The following is a 17,583-nucleotide window of genomic DNA, read 5'->3' as shown; positions in this document are numbered from 1 at the left end:
TTATTTTGTTCCTTATCCAAAATAAGGATACACGTGTTTTTGGATGTTTTTATTAGAGTGACCATTTCAGAAATAAGGTGACCAGAAAAACTGCGAATTTTAGAAATAAATATTTTTTTAAAAATTATAACTTTTGAACCGCTTGACCAATTTTCAATTTGGTGGACGAAATGAAAGCTAAAAATTTTGACTTTTCAAAAACAATATAAAATTTCACGAAAATTGTTTTTTTACATGAAAAAAAAATATCCGTGTTTTCGTGTTTTGAACGCCTTGGGACAAAAGGGGCTATTGCTGTTCTTATTGTTTCTGTAAGAAAGCAACATAATTTTGATGATAGTGTTTTAAAAACTATAATATGAAAACTTTTTTCGGAATGCTCGAAAAATCACGTTAGTTTTAGTAAATACTTATTTTTTGTTCTACGTGTTTTCCAACTTTCATTACGACTTGCAAGTATTTATTCACCTCCAAACAAGAATGGGTTCTAGTTGCCCTGAATCTGAAGGTTTTTAAAATATATATCGAGTTATGGAGAAAAATTTACCTCTCAACGCATCGCGAGTTTTAGAAATATCGACTTATGGAGGTGCTGATCGTGCTGATGTATGGAAATTTGAATAGACTGAAAAATCCATCGAGTTATAGAGTATATCGAGTCATAGAATATCGAGTTCTGGCAGTGTTTGGATTTCGATCAGAATAAGCCGATCGAACCGTATTCGGAGAGTGTTACAGTTCGCGAACCATAGCAGTTCGTGGCACATCGCATTCGGAGAGCCCTATGAATGTAAACATTCACTCTCTCGTTTGGTACGTGGCACGAGAGCATTCGAGAGCAGCAACTCTCACAGACTGCAACAGTATCGAGTCGTTCGGGTGATTTATGTTTTGCATGAAATTGGTAATAATTTTTATATTTACTGATGATGCAGCCTTTAATAACCTTATTATAATCTATTGGACCATAGTTGCAAACATCGCACAGAAAATAAAAAATATTCGCCTCTGTTTCTTGATCAGAATGAGAGTGGGTCAGCGAATGTTACAAGTGTTGACACACAGTGATCAGCGCCAAACAGTGGGTGGTGTGTGTCTGTCTTGTTTTCGTTCATGGGTCGTTATCTTCAACGAACGATGAACGTCATGTGTATTGTATGAATGCAGGCAAATAAATGGGATGAAATTATGGCTCGTGTGTCAATGATCGTTAATTTTTCCAAAACCTGAGTTCTGGAGAGTCGACTGTATATTTTTTTGAAAATAAAAAATCAGTCATTTTTCATAGGCACATACTGTAGATCTCAGCGCATTAGATTGTTATATTTAAAAAAAATCATAACTTTTGAACAGCTCAACCAATTTTCAATCTTTTTTTATTGGATCAAAGCTTAAGATTTCAACTTTTCAGAAAAAATATGAAACTCTGAATTTTTTTATTTTGAAAAAGAAATGAAAATTTCCTAAAAAACTAGAAGTTTATATATTTTTCATGTAAAAAAATTATATTTTTTTCAGAGTTTTATATTTTTTTCTGAAAAGTTGAAATCTTAAGCTTTCATTCCATACAAAAAGGATTGGAAATCGAGGGATTTTTCCAGATCTTCCTGCAAAATATATTCATGGTATTCTTTCAGTAAGTGATTCTTTCAGGACCTTCTTCCAAAATTACTTCAGCGATTTCTTCAGATAATTTTTTCATGAAAATCTTCCATGAGTTCCTACATGTATCCTTTAATGATCCGTTCAAGAAGTCTCTACAGTCGACTCCTCACATCTCGATGTTCTACATCTCGATATCTCTCCCTATGTCGATGATTGCTTCGGTCCCTTAATTCTGCATACGATTTCGCTCTCCATATCTCGATATCCTCCCTATCTCGATATGTTCCTGATAATTTTTCGTTCCCAACTTTCTTTCTATATGTCGATATGAACATTATCAAAGGTTACTAGACCAGATTGAAATAGTTCAGACAATTTGGAAACTAGAAATGAAGTTTGTTTGTTTATTATTTTCCTAGAAACCGTGTGATTTTCCATCTATGGACCGATGCACGAGTTCACTGATTTGACGTTCGAGCGGTGCCGAATTCACTGGTTGCCATGGTCACATAAATAACACGGCACCGCTAAAACGTCAAATAGTGAACCCGTGCATAGGTCCATGGACCGATGTACGAGTTCACCAATTTGACGTTTGAGCGGTGCAGAATTCACTAGTTGCCATGGTCACGTAAACAACACGGCACCGCTCAAACGTCAAAAAGTGAACTCGTGCATTGGTCCATTGTTCATTAAATTAATGTTATTTATCTCAATCTCTCCCTATCGAAGGGACCGATATCGAGATGTGGAGAGGCGACTGTAGTTGATTTGCAGAAGTTTTTTCAGAGTTGCTAGAAAAATACACCAGAAGTTCATCCAGGGATTCCTTCAAGAACTTGATAATAAAGCTTTCCAGAGTTTCTGCGCATTTTTCGCTATAAAACTACATTTATTTCATGATTTTTTTCCGGATAAAGTAACTAAAGTTTAGGTGAATTTTCAAATTTTCTTTCTGAGCCAAGGATAATAAATAATGTTAATGATCCTGAATAGCGTCTGTTGATTCCATGTGTAAGTACAGCTGTTCTTACTATAACGGAGTAGCAACTGCGGGCGGTCAATCATGCTCATGCTAAGACTTGATACAGAAAAAAATGGCATTGTTTTTCATTAAAATTTAGTGGTTTTCATCAAATTCTATGTATATATCAGTAATCCCGGGTTTAACGGGATGTCAGCACTTATATACTGGGAAACGGAAAATCCCGAAAAAATCCCGGGATTATTTGTCCCAGGATGTCCCGGGATGAACACTCTATGTGTAAGTGCTCATAAGAACACTAAGCTGTCCCAGTTGTAATACCAAAAAGAAGAAAAAGAAACATGATGTGTATGGTACATGGAAATGAATTATAAAATGAGCTCACTGATTTGCCTGAGCCCTGCACATAATGAATGGATTTATTGTTTGTCAGAGAAGTTTTGTAAACCAGCAAAGTCAAAAATATTGAATCTGAGTCAATCTTGCAAAATGGTGTAATAAAGCCACGAAGTACGATATTTTTTTTTATAAAAAAGCACATGCAATATCGAGTTTTGGTATAATAATCATGTTGTATAAAAAAAAAAAAAAAAAATCGAGGTTTTAGCAGTATAAAATCAAGAACGGCTTTTGAAATGCGAGTGTTGCCAGAATTCTTCTTCTTCTTTGTTTTTTTTTTGGGTCAGATTCTGCTTCTCAGCCATGTGTTTGCAGAGCATTTTCACAGTTATTAATTGAGGACTTTCTTGACCTATGCTACCATTATGCATTCGTATGTCGTGGCAGATACTCTATAACTAGGAATGTCAACTAAGGTGAAGATTAAACAAAGCCAAACCTCAGTTTTTCAAGAGCGCAAATCTGGAAAACCATACATCCGTTTGACCAGAAAACTTAATCGATTGGTCACTAGTTGGTAGTGACCAATCGATTGAATTTTCTGCTCAAGCGGGTGTTCGGTTCTCCAGATTTGTGCTCTTCAAAATTTGAAGTTTGGCTTCGATTCGTCTTCACCTTAAAAAAAAACTTCTGAGATAATTTTCAGCTGATTGATTTCCATGGTGTTGAGGTTGCGCTGAAGAGCTAGGAGCAGAACATTTTTAATATTTTCTTCGAGCAATTTGTTCTCCAACAGCCACTCGGAGATCGGCACATTAGTTGAACCCATCATAATTAGAAACAATCTTCTGCTACAATTTCTGGTAGTTTGATACCCATACTACATTATTACATGTGTGAACTGAACACATAAAAAACATAAATAACTGTTTAATGAAGTGCTTGTGTATTGTACATAGAAGCAGTACATACCAAATCTGCAAAGCAGTGATAACATGAATTGAATTCAAACTCTTCAATTCAATTTAGACAGAAGAAAAATAAGCCGTAAAATTCATGAAAATGAATATAAGTAATAATAAACAATTCCCAGAAAAATCTAAAAAAATTGTAGAAGGCATGGGGAGTAAGAAGAAACTTCAAAAGAGGTAAATGGAATGAAAAAGGTTGAAATTCACTAGCTTTGAAGGCATACATTTAAGAACGTTTATTGGTCATGTTTTTTTTAAATTCTCAAACACGATTAGCATAAACATTCGGATTTTTCAGGTTAATGAATATATGATCTGAATTTCGTTGAAAACCGTGATGGTTGTTTACACTTTGTATAAAATGATAGAAATAAGCAATGTTTTGTAAATTTTATTAATTTTCAAAGTTTTGTTAAGGTTGTTATTGTTAGTTCCGTAAATTTTGTAAATTTAAATGTATTTTAAATTTTATAATCTTTTTAATTTATTTTTTAAGCTGGCGTCTGTTTTAAATTGCGTCCTTTCTCATACCCTGGATCACAATCTTTATTTTTGCATTTTTTTTTTCTAATTGTCAGATACGCCTGTCCAGTCAAGGAGACATGTTTGCTTGCAAAATTACCATCTTGGGATTCCCGCATTCTCGCAACCGTACAACCTCAATCTATTTAGTTTCTGCCCCATTTAGCTCGATTTCATGGCAGAGAATATTCCCCACACGGGACCGGAATCTCTCCTCACCCCATCATCCGTACTTACCTCCCAGTATCCGATGGCGTCATCCGTTTTGACTTCGCTGTAAGCCAACACAGCCGACGGTTTGCTGCTCTTGAAGTCGAACTTGAGATTCAGGGTATCTTTGGTGCTTAGGGGCCACCAGATATGTGATTTGGCGTAGGAGAAGGTGATGGGAATGACGTCCACTTCCACTTCGCGGAATTCCTCCTCCAGAACGCCAATGTAGTGCACCTTGGGATTGGCCTTTTTCAGCTCGAAAAGCACCGAGACGTCATTGTAGAAAACGTATTTGAGCGAACCGACAAAGTTGTTGTTCGAAGCGAGGCCTTTGCGTTTGGACAGGTTGGGGCCACCTCCGAAGTAGATTTCCGGATCGAAGAGCAGATTGTGGATGACTCCGGGTATATCCAGAATCTTCATGTGGTCGTCCAAAATTGCTGTCACTTGGTTATTCTCGTGGAAAATCGTTAGATTGTGCCAGTAGTGCTTGGTGAGATCCTGTCCGAGTACGGCCGTCATGACACCATCACCAAAGTCCATCTCGATGTAGGCCGAGTGGTTTTTGATGGAAGCTGCAATGTACTGCGGTTTGAGGGATTCCCCGCTTGCGTAGAACAGTGCCGAGTCGTCGTAGTTCGTTTTGAACATCAAACTGATGCGCGTTACGGGCGAGTGAACTCGGTCCTTCCAGTCGTAGATCCGGTACGATACGTAGCTTGAACCTCGCAGCGTTAATACTGTTGCGGCTGTTTTGGGACGGATGAAATTGGATAATTAGAAAATGATTAAATGGTGCTGTCAGACGCCTTCGTCCATCATTAGAGCACACCAGCAGCGCTCGCTAGCTACTCACTATAGATATCACAGTGTTCGCCCTCGTATTTGGTCCCGAAGCAATCGCACGAAATGTCATAGTAGTGGTTGACGCAGCGGGATCCCGGGAAGCAGAGGTTTTGCCGGGAGTGGCATAGGTTGCGACAGCCTTCCTTCACATTTTCATGCTTAGTTGCAATGAGGGGCGTGATGGGCAGCAAGTCGGATGCTGCCTTGCCGGAGCTGAGGACCACATTGCGGATGCAGCCAACAAATGACTCGATTATGTACTTGACGCCGTGCAGTTTTTCCTCGGAGCTGAGACCTGCGTTGGGATGGGATGAAGAGGAAGCGGTAAGTGTGGCAAATTTTACAGTTTGAGTAGAAAGGGTGTCCCACATCAAAATGCATACGGGAAAAACGCTGTAGAAAATTACCTTGTTGACCAATCCTTATTAATCGTTTAGACAATAAAGTAAAACCTATATTTATTTCATTCAATTCGTCTTACGCTTAACTCCACTTAGGTTCTGAACAATATCTAAGCTGCAGCCTGTTCTGAAACCCGCTTTACCTGCATGTATTCCTCAGATTTGAACTCCTGGGATGCTTTCGTAGTGCCTGTTTCATAAAACTCGGTAAACGAAAACGCGGCTCTGTGGATCAATTTTCAGTCAGTAATTTTTACGGATGTTCCAGATCTTTCTGAAGAACAATAAATGGCCATTAAAATTCATACCGGGGCAACGATGCTTATTTGAAGCTCATCACTGGAAGTCGTTTAAAAAAATACAGCTCTCTAGGTCAATTTTCAGGATGTGTCCACTTTTACAGATCTTCCGGATCTTCATTAGTTGCCATTTAAGACCAAACGACGGCGATGACATTGATACGATTCTGAAACCACGTCTTCAAATTGTTTGGAAGAAGATTCTCTCTTCTGGAGGACCAAGAAATGGTCATTCGAGATCATACCGAGGAAACGATGATCATGATCTTCCGCAATTGGTTGCCCCATGGTATCACAATATATCACGAGGTTATATGTGTAGTGAACGACGAAGTGCTATCTTCAAGTTGCGCTTTATGATTTTCCGACTACGACATGAATGTTCGCCCGTCGGGTCTAAATCGGTTTTGTACTATGTCTACGATTCATGCCGATGCTAGCCTTCGTTCAATTTCAAACCCGATTAACACTTTGTTTTGGTTAGGAGTACTCAAATAGCACGACAAATCTCCAACTTCTACACACATCACCAAACATAATAATTTCGATAAGCATTCTTACCATAACCACTACAATATGATTTCCCTTTTCTGTAAAACTTGAGGTGTTTAAACACCATTTACTATGATTAAACTGTTCAGAAATGGAAGTTGTTAAATTTTTTAACTGACTGACCCAGAGGGACATCGGTCTCACTTCATAAAGAATAAATTGGTTTACTTGTGCCAGCATATTAAACTAGAAGCTTTTGGATTGCACGTAGTGGAAACCGTATTTAAATCAGTTGAATTGATCGTCCGCAATAACAATTTCAAAAAATAAAAAAATCTTGGCCTGGTTGGATACGGGCTAAATGTTTCTTTCAGACGATATTCTAAAGATTCCTCCTAATATTCCACGAGATTTTCATGAGCAACTAAACAGGGTTCAATTGGGGAAATGTTCTTAGCAATTTTGTAAAGAAGTTTTACGCAGATCTATCTGTATTTTTCACATAAATGGTTTGAAGTTTTTCTTTATATTTCTTTGAAAAAATTGATGTTGCGGGGATGGAATGCGGAGATTCTTCCAAAACTCATTCGAAAATAAAATTTAAAAATTTCTTCTAAAATGCCTGTTTAGGCAAATTAAAAAAAGTCCAACATTCCTATAAACTTTCTATAAGAATACATTCGAATGTTATTTTAAAAACTCGTAGGCGAAAATACTAATGAATATCCGAGAGATTTGTTCAGGGATTTCTTCAGAGAATTATATTATTGTTTCCTCCTTGGTTTCCTCTGTTAGGTCGTCCCAGGATACGTAAAATTTACCAGACATTCATACAAGTATTTTCGACAAAAACATTTTTAAACAGCACAATAAGGATTTTTAAATTGATTTTTTTAACGGATTTACTGAAGGATTTTGCAATGTATTATTTAACTCCTTGAGAAAATTCGTCGAAAATTCCATAAGATATTCCTTCAGATTATAGGAATTACTCCATAAACTTTTTCCGAATGTTAATCCCAGGATTCTTCCATAAATAACATCTTGCAATCTATCTACTGGGGCCTTCCTTAGCCGAGTGGTTAGAGTCCGCGGCTACAAAGCAAAGCCATGCCGGAGGTGTCTGGGTTCGATTCCCGGTTGGTCCAGGATCTTTTCGTAATGTAAATTTCCTTGGCTTCCCTGGGCATATAGTATCATCGTACCTGCCACAGGATATACGAATGCGAAAATGGCAGCTTTGACAAAGAAAGCTTTCAGTTAATAACTGTGGAAGTGCTCATATGAGCACTAAGCGTAGAAGCAGGCTTTGTCCCAATAGGGACGTTATGCCAAGAAGAAAAAGAATCTATCTACTCTCTATTTTTTGTTCAAAAACTACTCCAGAAATACATCAATCCTTTTTGTGGATTCTTTACAATAACATGATATCCATATGCAATTAGCATCAGATTTAAAAGAAACATATACAAAAAACTTTTGGAAATTCTTCTAACGAAATTTGTTGGATGATTACAGCCTAAATTTAATTCGGGAAATCCAAAAATCCTCCAGTATTTGTCCTAAAGCTATTTGTATCTAACATCTTAGAACATGTTTTTTTTATAAACTCTGGAATTGCATGATACCATGGGTAACTGACTGATGTAGAAACTAATTTCTTGATGCTTGCAGATATTCCAAAAAATCTTTTAAGGTTGAACCATTTTTATTATTTTTGTAGAGTTGTAGAAGTTTAACGAGAGAATATTGGCCGTATGTTTAGGAGCTTATCTTATGGTAAAATTCATAATAAAAGGTTTCGCTGAATTTAAGTCTTGGAGGAAGTTTCTGTATTAGGTACTTTGAAAAATTGTTGGGGAATTCCTGATGGACTTTCACAAATCAGGAACCATACCTGTAAGAATTCAGATTTTTGTCAAAACTCCTAGAATTACATTCTCTAGGGCCTTCTATAGCCGAGTGGCTAGAGCCCTCGGATACGGAACAAAGCCATGCTGTCATGTCGATTCCCGGTTGGTCTAGGATTCATCATGAAAATTTCCTTGGATTCCCTGGGCATAGAGTATCATCGTACCTGCCACACGATGTATGAACGCAAAAATGGCAACTTGGTAAAATGGAAATTGTGCAATTTTGAAAGGTTAAGTAAATTTTCTTATATAAATTCGGCATCATATTTCGGAATCAATTTATGGATAAAAAGTAAACATAGAAATAATGGTTGTCCTTTAGGAGGAATTCACGTTGAAGTTAAATAAATACCACAATATGATTTGACTCATTTCCAAGAGACTTGTAGCAAAAGTTCTGGAGCCATCCTTTGAAATTCGTTGAGGATTTTTATTATACTAGAATTCTTCAAGGTATATTGAAGGATGGTTTCAAACACGTAACAACAAATCTGTTCGAACTAGTCAACACAATTAGGAATATCTTAAGAATTTACAACATAACCAGTGTTCTTGGATGATTGTAGTTTAGAGTTGTGCAGTTTAGTAAAGAGTCATGCGAAACTAGATGATGCAAAATCAAAGAAAGTATTTGTTCTGAAATAAAAAACTAGATTGTTTTTGTTGGAATTTATTACACCAATTAATTTTAAATTTAAATTTCGGTCATATGTACTTCCTGAAGAAAACTTATCAAGGGTAAAATTCCTTGAAAAGATCTGTTACGAATTAAGCCTTATTTTTCGCCAAATTAATGTTTTCGGACATTATACGAGTTGTAGTTAATGTATGGATTTCTTCAATTAATTATTATCAAGCATGGGAAACACTTACTCTGTTATTGCGTTCCTGAAAAACGTTTCAATTTCAAGTGCTAATTTTGATTCTTCATCGAGCTCTAAACGAAACAAAATACCACAACAGATTAAGTCGCTAACGATTCTGAAAACCGAAAAGAATCGAATGCAATACGTTTACGATTACGTTGTTTACATTAGCTGTGTTTAATGACTTTGATCGAACTTGCTCGGGGTTGGTTGTACTAGCTCGTATTTTTTGTCAACAAATAACTGTCAAAGCTACTTCGAGCAACTCCAAGCTGCTTTCTCAATGAACGCTCTTTTTACTCTTTTTACTAATTTACCGGAATTCCACGTGAAAAAAAAATTCGCGCACTTAACAATCCGTATCGCTTCGGAATTTTGCTTTTTTTTCTCAATGTTTACGTTTTTAAACGTCAAAAACACGAGCTACTGCGAGCTGGTTGAACTAGCTCGGACTCTAGCTTCCAACATGTTTCGAGCGACTCGGAGTTGGTTGGACTCGGCTCAATGAACACAAACCCGAGCGACTCGAAGTAGGTTGGAGTGGCTCAATGAACACCAAAAGCTGACTCGCAAGTGGTTGCAACCAAGTTCGAGCAGCTCGTTGAACACAGCTATTCTGATTCCGTTCGAGTGGCATTCGATTTTGAGTACAGATGAGCGTTCACTGACTGACAATACACACCACGGAATGATTCAGTATAGCGTATTTCCAGCTCATTCAGCTGGATGCATTCGGCAAATGGATGTTACATGCGTTCACCCGTGTCTCGCAGATACAAATGGTGCTCACTTCTCTTCGTGTCCCTTTTGGTTCGCTTTCATACTACACACTTCTCAGTACGGTTTAGCTATCACTGAACATTCCCCAGTAAACACACGATCGTATATGATGGGATATAAGAGTACAAATGTGGAGGCGATATACGTACATCTTGCATGCAGCCTTATGGCGCATGTACGTATATCGCCTCCACATTTGTACTCTTATATCCCATCATATACGATCGTGTGTTTACTGGGTCGGTAGCAGTCGATATTTTGCTGTTTTATATCGGTGGCGCTCGGGTGAGTGAGTGAATTTTCCCATACTTGATTCTTATAAAGGAAAAATAAGAGAGCAACGCAACCAGTTTTAACACGCGGAACGAGGCCTACTGAGGGCAAGCGAGAAGAGAGAAAAACGACTTTACACTGAAAATAATCTTCACGTTCAATCCACATTCTTATCAACGTGAATCTGTCTTGTCGATTGGCAAGATGAGATTACGTGTAATTCTGTAAAGAATTGACTTTGGTTCGATAGCAAACTCGTTGGCACATGATTGTTTTGCAATGGCGATATCCACCACTAGTAAAACTAGTTTGCATATCATGACAGAGACTCACATTTGTCTCTCTCGCGTGACATGTTAAGGCTCTAGTAATAATCGATCATTTGTCTAAACTGATAAAGCTTTTTTTTTTATTGATCAACAAATCAAGGAATACAAAAACGTCCGTTTATCGTAATTGACAAAATGAAGAATTGGACGTTCTGATTTTTTATCATTTTTGTCCGTTCGAGAGAAAACTGGCATTTCAATTTTAAACAAATGACAGATTCTTAATGGAACTTTTAATAGCGTGCTATTTTTGAGGAATGCGAGAGCTCCCAATGGGTGCTTGGTATCAGAAAATCACACAAAGGCTAATAAATTTAATAGCAAAATTTCCGATTATTTAAAAATTAACGTGTTTTGCATTTCAATTTGTTTTGCTAAAAGCAACTGGTTTTACACGTTAATTTGACATGTTTTGAAATTAGTAAAAATCTACAATTGAAAAACGTTAATCGAACTTGTAGAATGTTTTCAGTGTATCGTTCAGAACGCAAATAGTACAAACATTTTAGTAATTTCGATATTGTTTCCATAGCTTTGTTGTTTGAAATCCTAGAACTGTAGAGTCTTCGACAACTTGTTGAATTTTTACACGATTTAAAACTTTGCCGAAGACTCAAAAACTCTAGGGTGCGAAATAAAAAAGTTTGCACTGCAACGCCCCCTGTGCGGCGAAATTTTTGGGTGGCGCCGTTTTTTTCCAAATTTGGAAAAAACTGACAGTGATGAAAACCAGTTTGTACAATACACTCTAAACTACTTCAACCCAAATTGAAAAAAAAAAAACACCCAACGAACACTTTTTTGTCACGGAACACTTTTTTGTCACAAGTATCACACATATCTCACGTATAACTATGTGGAAATTTTTGACTAAGAATTTCTATTGGAAATTGTGTGGTTTGTATGAGAATACTACTAATAATTCTGTGAACTACTTAAATTATCATTGCTAACGAGCTAAACTGAATAAATTGTAGGTAACGGCTTGAATTGTCTTATTTTTAGCTTTCTGCTAGTTTTTCTATTGTTCGTGACTTCCTTCGGAAAATTTGTGATTTTTAAATTTCGATACAACATTCATTTGTTCTTAAATTCGAATCGGTGAGCCCTAGACTAAACATTCGATTGGTTGGTATTTAATAGATACCGTAATCCGGGATATCATTGATCAGCGGTGTAACATTGATCGGAATCACTCATCTCGTAAAACGTTCTTATCATCATTTATTGATGATACATTTCCAAAGCATGAATTGCGTTTCTCCTTCCTATATTCAAAAGCAAACGAAAATTAAGATTTTCTTAAATTTTGCGTTTACTTCATGCGTAAATTTATCAACTTTTCGAAACAACGATTTCAATGGTTGAGGATGACACTACCGAAGATTTATGTCTCACACAAGTTCTGCAAGCAAGGAAAATGTGGTTCACACTAAAAATAACATCGCTGAAAACGATTCCGTTGTCAAAACTTTCATTAGAATGTTCAACTAAGCAACATTATCGAATTACTGTTAAGAATGTAGAATTCCCTAGGAAAATTGCCTACATTTAGGCGTATGCTGCGGTTCGAGATATTTTTAATGTGAAAATAACTCAAAAAGTAAATGACACGTAAGCTTTCAGCCTTCATATTCGTCTTCAGAAGCCATGATTTAAGTAAGTAACGATATTTCCAATATTACCGAACGTTGTTGACAAAGATGATCAATGTTACCCCATATCAGCTAAATAAAAAAATCACCTGAAACAATTTTTTTTAACATGCTCAAATATTTCAATAAACAAAATACAGTAAAGAGACACGAGCTATTGGTGGCATTTCTTGTTTTAAAAATGCAAAATTTGCAACATTTGCATTTTCAAATGAAATATTTAGAAAATATCTAAAAACTGATCAATGTTACTCCGGATTACGGTACTGATTTTTTGTTAAAATTGCTACCCCGGTTTGTGTAAGAATACGACATATAATTTTGTGGAATCGTGCTGTTTTGATGTAAATCATCTCAGAATTCAAATATGACCGACATCTACACTAATTTCGGATTTTAAAAGCACATGACTGAAAAAAAAACACAGATTAACGGACCAAATTTTCTTATTTTAGGCTTTCAGTGAGTGCTCAAAATGCTAAAATTCAAATTTCCCTAGTTTTCTTGGCTACATTCGGAATATTTATGATTTAAAAGTTTCAATAGATTATTTCATTTATATTTTTAACCGTTATACCTTACCTTAATTGATGAGTTCTTATCCTAAGCATTTGCTTGCTTGGTATTTTACTGATACTGATTTTGTGTGTGTAAAGTAAGCCTAAAATGGCTGCTTGAACTAGAATGCTTTTAATCCATTTCCAATTGCTAAGTCTTAATTTATCCATAGGGGTTTTAAATTTTTTCATGACCATTTTTACATTTCGATATCCATCACTGTACATTATTTCTAAAATTTCATATGAACATCGATAAAACCAGTGTTTTTCACAACTTTGGCGATCTGTAGCACAACATTGTGACGTGCTGGAACATTTCTGAGAACGGCATCAGATTAAGCAATTACATATTTACTAAAGACACATAAATTGATCTTTGAGACACGAAAGATTATTATTTTTGTTACGAAGTGTAATTTTCTACTGCATTTTTCCCATGTTGCAATTTTTCGTGGGACACCCTTTATGAGACATGCAATGGAACAGTTTTCATTCATTCGGATTTCGAGCCCACCAGCTGAACGTGTTGAATTTGTTTCCGAAAGTTGCTACTTTAATGAAGCGAATCGGGGTTCAGATTTATCTGAATTAATCTCCAGGGGATTTCACACGTATTCAATCCGGATCTCCGTTATAGATAAGCGATAGGTACGTTTCGAATAGATAAAGTTTAGCCCTCAGCAATCGGTTGACAAAGCTGGCCGATGGGATGCAAAAAGGGTTGGGGTGTCTGTTTTCTGATGAAACGGATAGAAGGAGACAACAGTCGCTCTTTGTAAGATGAGCCGGGCTTAGATAAATACGCTCTTAATTAGGTAGTAATGCGTTCGTAGACAAAACAGCGAGATTGGCTGCTTGATTGAATTGGATATTTAGATTCATGGCAAAGTTTAAGATTTTGATTTTGCTACCACTTTGCCAACGCTGATCTTGAAGGAGGTGAGACTGATAGAGTTAACAAAATGGTAACTTTTAGTATAAAATCTATAATATGCTTGCATACTAACGAAACGCAAAGCCGGTTTTGAAGTATTGTTTAGAGAAGGACTTCGTTTAAAAATGTTAGACTTGTTCGATGTTGTATTTCTATTTACCATTCAATAAACCAGATCCACATATCAAATACCCTCTACCATATCTTGCGGTTTTATGAAAACAAAGAATAGGGTAAAGCATTGAATGAAAGACACCAATCAATGCGACCATTTAATTTAAATTTAATTTTAAATTTAATTGATATGGAGACATATTTTTCTTATTTTTTGGATTACGTCCTCACTAGGACAGAGCCGCGTTCTAAGAGCACTTCCACAGTTATTAAGGTTAAACATACCGGAATCCAAATATGGCTGTCACAATGGCTGGCTTTTACCCCTACTCCCGATTTCATAGGCACTAATCTGTAAAAATGTTTGATAGTTCTTTGCGAGGTTTGTGCCATCAAACTTTTGATAAATTATTGAATTTAGATTCAAAGTTGTGTCACATAAACTGAGAGATTTTTGTTATTATTGTTCTAGTTAGATTTGTTGGTAGATTTTAGGTGAAATATACAAATATACAATATTATTGAAATAGAAGACACCTACTCGTTCATGCTTCCAGTGGACATTTTGCTCTTTGAAGAAATCAGAAAACATCACATAATAGACAACGGACTAGCATGCAACGCTAGTGGCACAGTCGGAAAAAATCCTCACAAAAAGTTTACCGAACTGAATCGGGAATCCAGCCCATACTCCTAAGCCCACCGTTATTTTCGGCACTCATCCTATCTCCATTTTTCGCTAACTGATTATCATCCACTTTAGGCTAATAAACAACTAAATTAATTCTCAGACCACCCACCGTCAGCTCTAGCCTTTCCAATTTCCCGTGGTGGAAACCGTTGCAACACAATCGAACCTGTACATTATCCCCACTTGCAGTTCCGAGGCAATTCCGAGAAGAAAAAACATCCCTCACCGTTTGAAAGAACGCAGCCAGCTCGAACCCATTCCGAGGAATTTAATTAATGAACTTAAACTTTATCCAATCTGTTGGCGGCACTGCCGGCCTGGTGCTCTCTGTGTTGCTGTTCCAGGCTGCACCAATCTCTGGTTGGCTCTGTTATTCCGGTTCGTTCTATTTGGTAGCTACGGCGGATGGACTTTCCGAGAGCCTTTGGGGACCGGTCCAACGACGAGGAAGGAACAGCGCAAAATTTATTTCGCTTAGCACCAGATGCTAATGGGTGTAAATTTAATTTCTTGGCAACAACGGATGGACCTTTCGGCTCTCCTGAGACTCTGACACGGCGTGGTTGATGCCGTTATTAACGATAAAATGTCCCAAAATTTGGCATCCACCCTTCGAAAGATATTTTGTTTGAGCATCTTCTCCATGAATTTGAAAATATTCTAAACGAAGCTATCAAATTTTATCGTGATTTTGGAGATTTGAGTTTTTTTTTGGAAGGGGTATGTTTCTGTAACTAGTCAAAATAATGCATTTCTAGATGACTTCTTGGACCCTTGTAATTGAGCGTTTCATTTATCAAACAAAATCCTGTAATATTATCTTTTTTCCCATTTACTAACTCACGGTGTTTTCTCGTGGAAGTGGCAGTTTTGAAACGAATAACACGTCAACATTTCCTCACGCTCGTTCAAAACTACTCAAAAGAGAGTAACTTTGACTCACTTTTGAACTTTCATTCTAGCTGTCAAAAGTGAGTAACTTTATTTTATCAAAGTGAGTAACTTGTTACTCAATCATGAAAGAAAACGACCTTACTCACTTTTGAGTAAACACTAACATATTTGACTCACTTTGTAACTGTCAAATACTTGTGAAAATTTAACTTCCAAGTTTAGGAGTAAACATCGTTGTAAGAAAATGTATTAGTAGTAAAGTGCTTAAAATCTGTGAAATTGACTAAAACGAATCCTGCAAGTTGTGCAATTTATGATTAGTTGTTACTGTTATTATTAATCCCGAGATTAATGCTGATACCAAGTGAAGCGAGATCGGAGTTTTTTATAGTAACCTAGTCGAAAACTGAAGGTTTTAATCGAACAACCGCAAGAAAAAAGTTTATATACAGTAAGTTTTACCGTCAATGTTTATTTATTGAACTAATCATCAATTCTTTACAGTCTTTCCGGAAATGCTACTGGCTCGGTCAAACAACCGGATCAACATCCAGTGAATGAATGTTCACCGGATTAACATTAAGTGGATGATTGCGCAGCAAAATCGTTCGCTTTTGGTAAACACGGCCCGCAGTTTACTGCAAACCTTTAGGTTTTCTTCCCGCTGGAAGATGCCGCCTGACGTTATCGTAAATTGATCCTCCAGAGATGCGTATACTCCGGGAGTCCATTCCAGAGAAGCGAAAAAATGTGGACGCGAAAATCACAATTTTATTACTTGTTATATAATGTACTACAGTTAACTCTCCCTTACTCGATATTCCGTATCTCGATATCGAGTTAGAGAACCATAGTAAAAGTTAATTTTCATGGCTACCTCGATGCTCCCTTGGATCGCATTTGCACTGGTTTTGTGTTCTGTAACTCGATACCTCCCTAACTCGATGGCCCCTTCAATATCGAGTAAGGGAGAGTTGACTGTATTCATATATTTATGTATGAGATAATAAAACGAATGTTATGCTTTTCGAACATTTTTTTCTGATTCTATTTATGAAGAAAAATAATAAATTTATTTCCCAACATATTATTTTTGAAGTGAGTGACATCTACTCACTTTCGCAAATTTCAGATTAAACGAAGTGAGTAAGTGTTACTTTAATTTTGACATTTGATAGGGTTACTCTAAAGTGAGTAACGATGGTGTTACTCACTTTTGAGCAGTTCCACTTTGTTCCGAAGTGAGTCGAAATCTACTCACTTTTGAGTAGATCTGAACGAGCGTGCTCCTCATTCAAAATTGGCTGCGTCCGAGTATAGCTGGCGTCGGTATTGGTTAGTACTACACGGGAAAAAATCCCATAGTAACAATTACTATTTTAGCTGATTACGCCCATTTTTAAAACTACCATGGAATTTCAGAACAAATTACTATGTTTATAGTACAGTGGGGATTTGCTCGTTGGGGGTCCACTACATGGAATGACTCGATGGTTGGAACATGTTCCAACTAAAAAGTACTTGGATGTCAAGAGTAGATGTCAAACTGACTTTGACATCTGAGCACCTTAGCATTGCAGTCTCCATATATAGTACAAATGAGCATGTATATGTGCGTTTTTTGACGATATGCTCTCCAAATGCGGGAGTCTGGAGCATTTTCACCGGCTGTCAGTCATTCCAACTAACGATTTAGCTGGAAGGCAGTCGTGTTCCAACCAGCGAATCCCCGCTGTACATCGCACCACATACACACTAAGATTTTATTACCGAAGTCGGTAAAATTTTACTGGGTTTTTGAACAGCAGAGTTTTCTCGGTAATTTTCATAAGAACTGAAAACTCCGTAAATCGACAAGATTCTCAAGCTGTCATAAAAAATGCTGGTTTAGTCAGTAATTC

The 17,583-nt window shown here is 36.8% G+C and overlaps 1 protein-coding gene across 13 annotated transcripts in view; it reads right to left on the bottom strand.

Annotated features, from left to right (window-relative positions):
* Positions 1–17,583, bottom strand: part of LOC5565097 (contactin-associated protein-like 4) — a 310,029-nt gene that overhangs the window by 58,134 nt on the left and 234,312 nt on the right. For all 13 annotated transcript variants that reach the window (XM_021840467.1, XM_021840465.1, XM_021840475.1 and 10 more), the window contains 2 exons: positions 5,492–5,776; positions 4,660–5,384 (listed from right to left, as the gene is read on the bottom strand). In XM_021840467.1, coding sequence (XP_021696159.1) covers positions 4,660–5,384; positions 5,492–5,776 — 1,010 coding nt within the window. The remainder of the gene's footprint in view (positions 1–4,659; positions 5,385–5,491; positions 5,777–17,583) is intronic.

The sequence above is a fragment of the Aedes aegypti genome, chromosome 2, assembly GCF_002204515.2.
Source record: "Aedes aegypti strain LVP_AGWG chromosome 2, AaegL5.0 Primary Assembly, whole genome shotgun sequence".
Classification (NCBI taxonomy): Eukaryota; Metazoa; Arthropoda; class Insecta; order Diptera; family Culicidae; genus Aedes; species Aedes aegypti.
The sequence above is the reverse complement of the archived record's forward strand: the minus strand, read 5'-3'. Positions and strand labels throughout refer to the sequence as shown.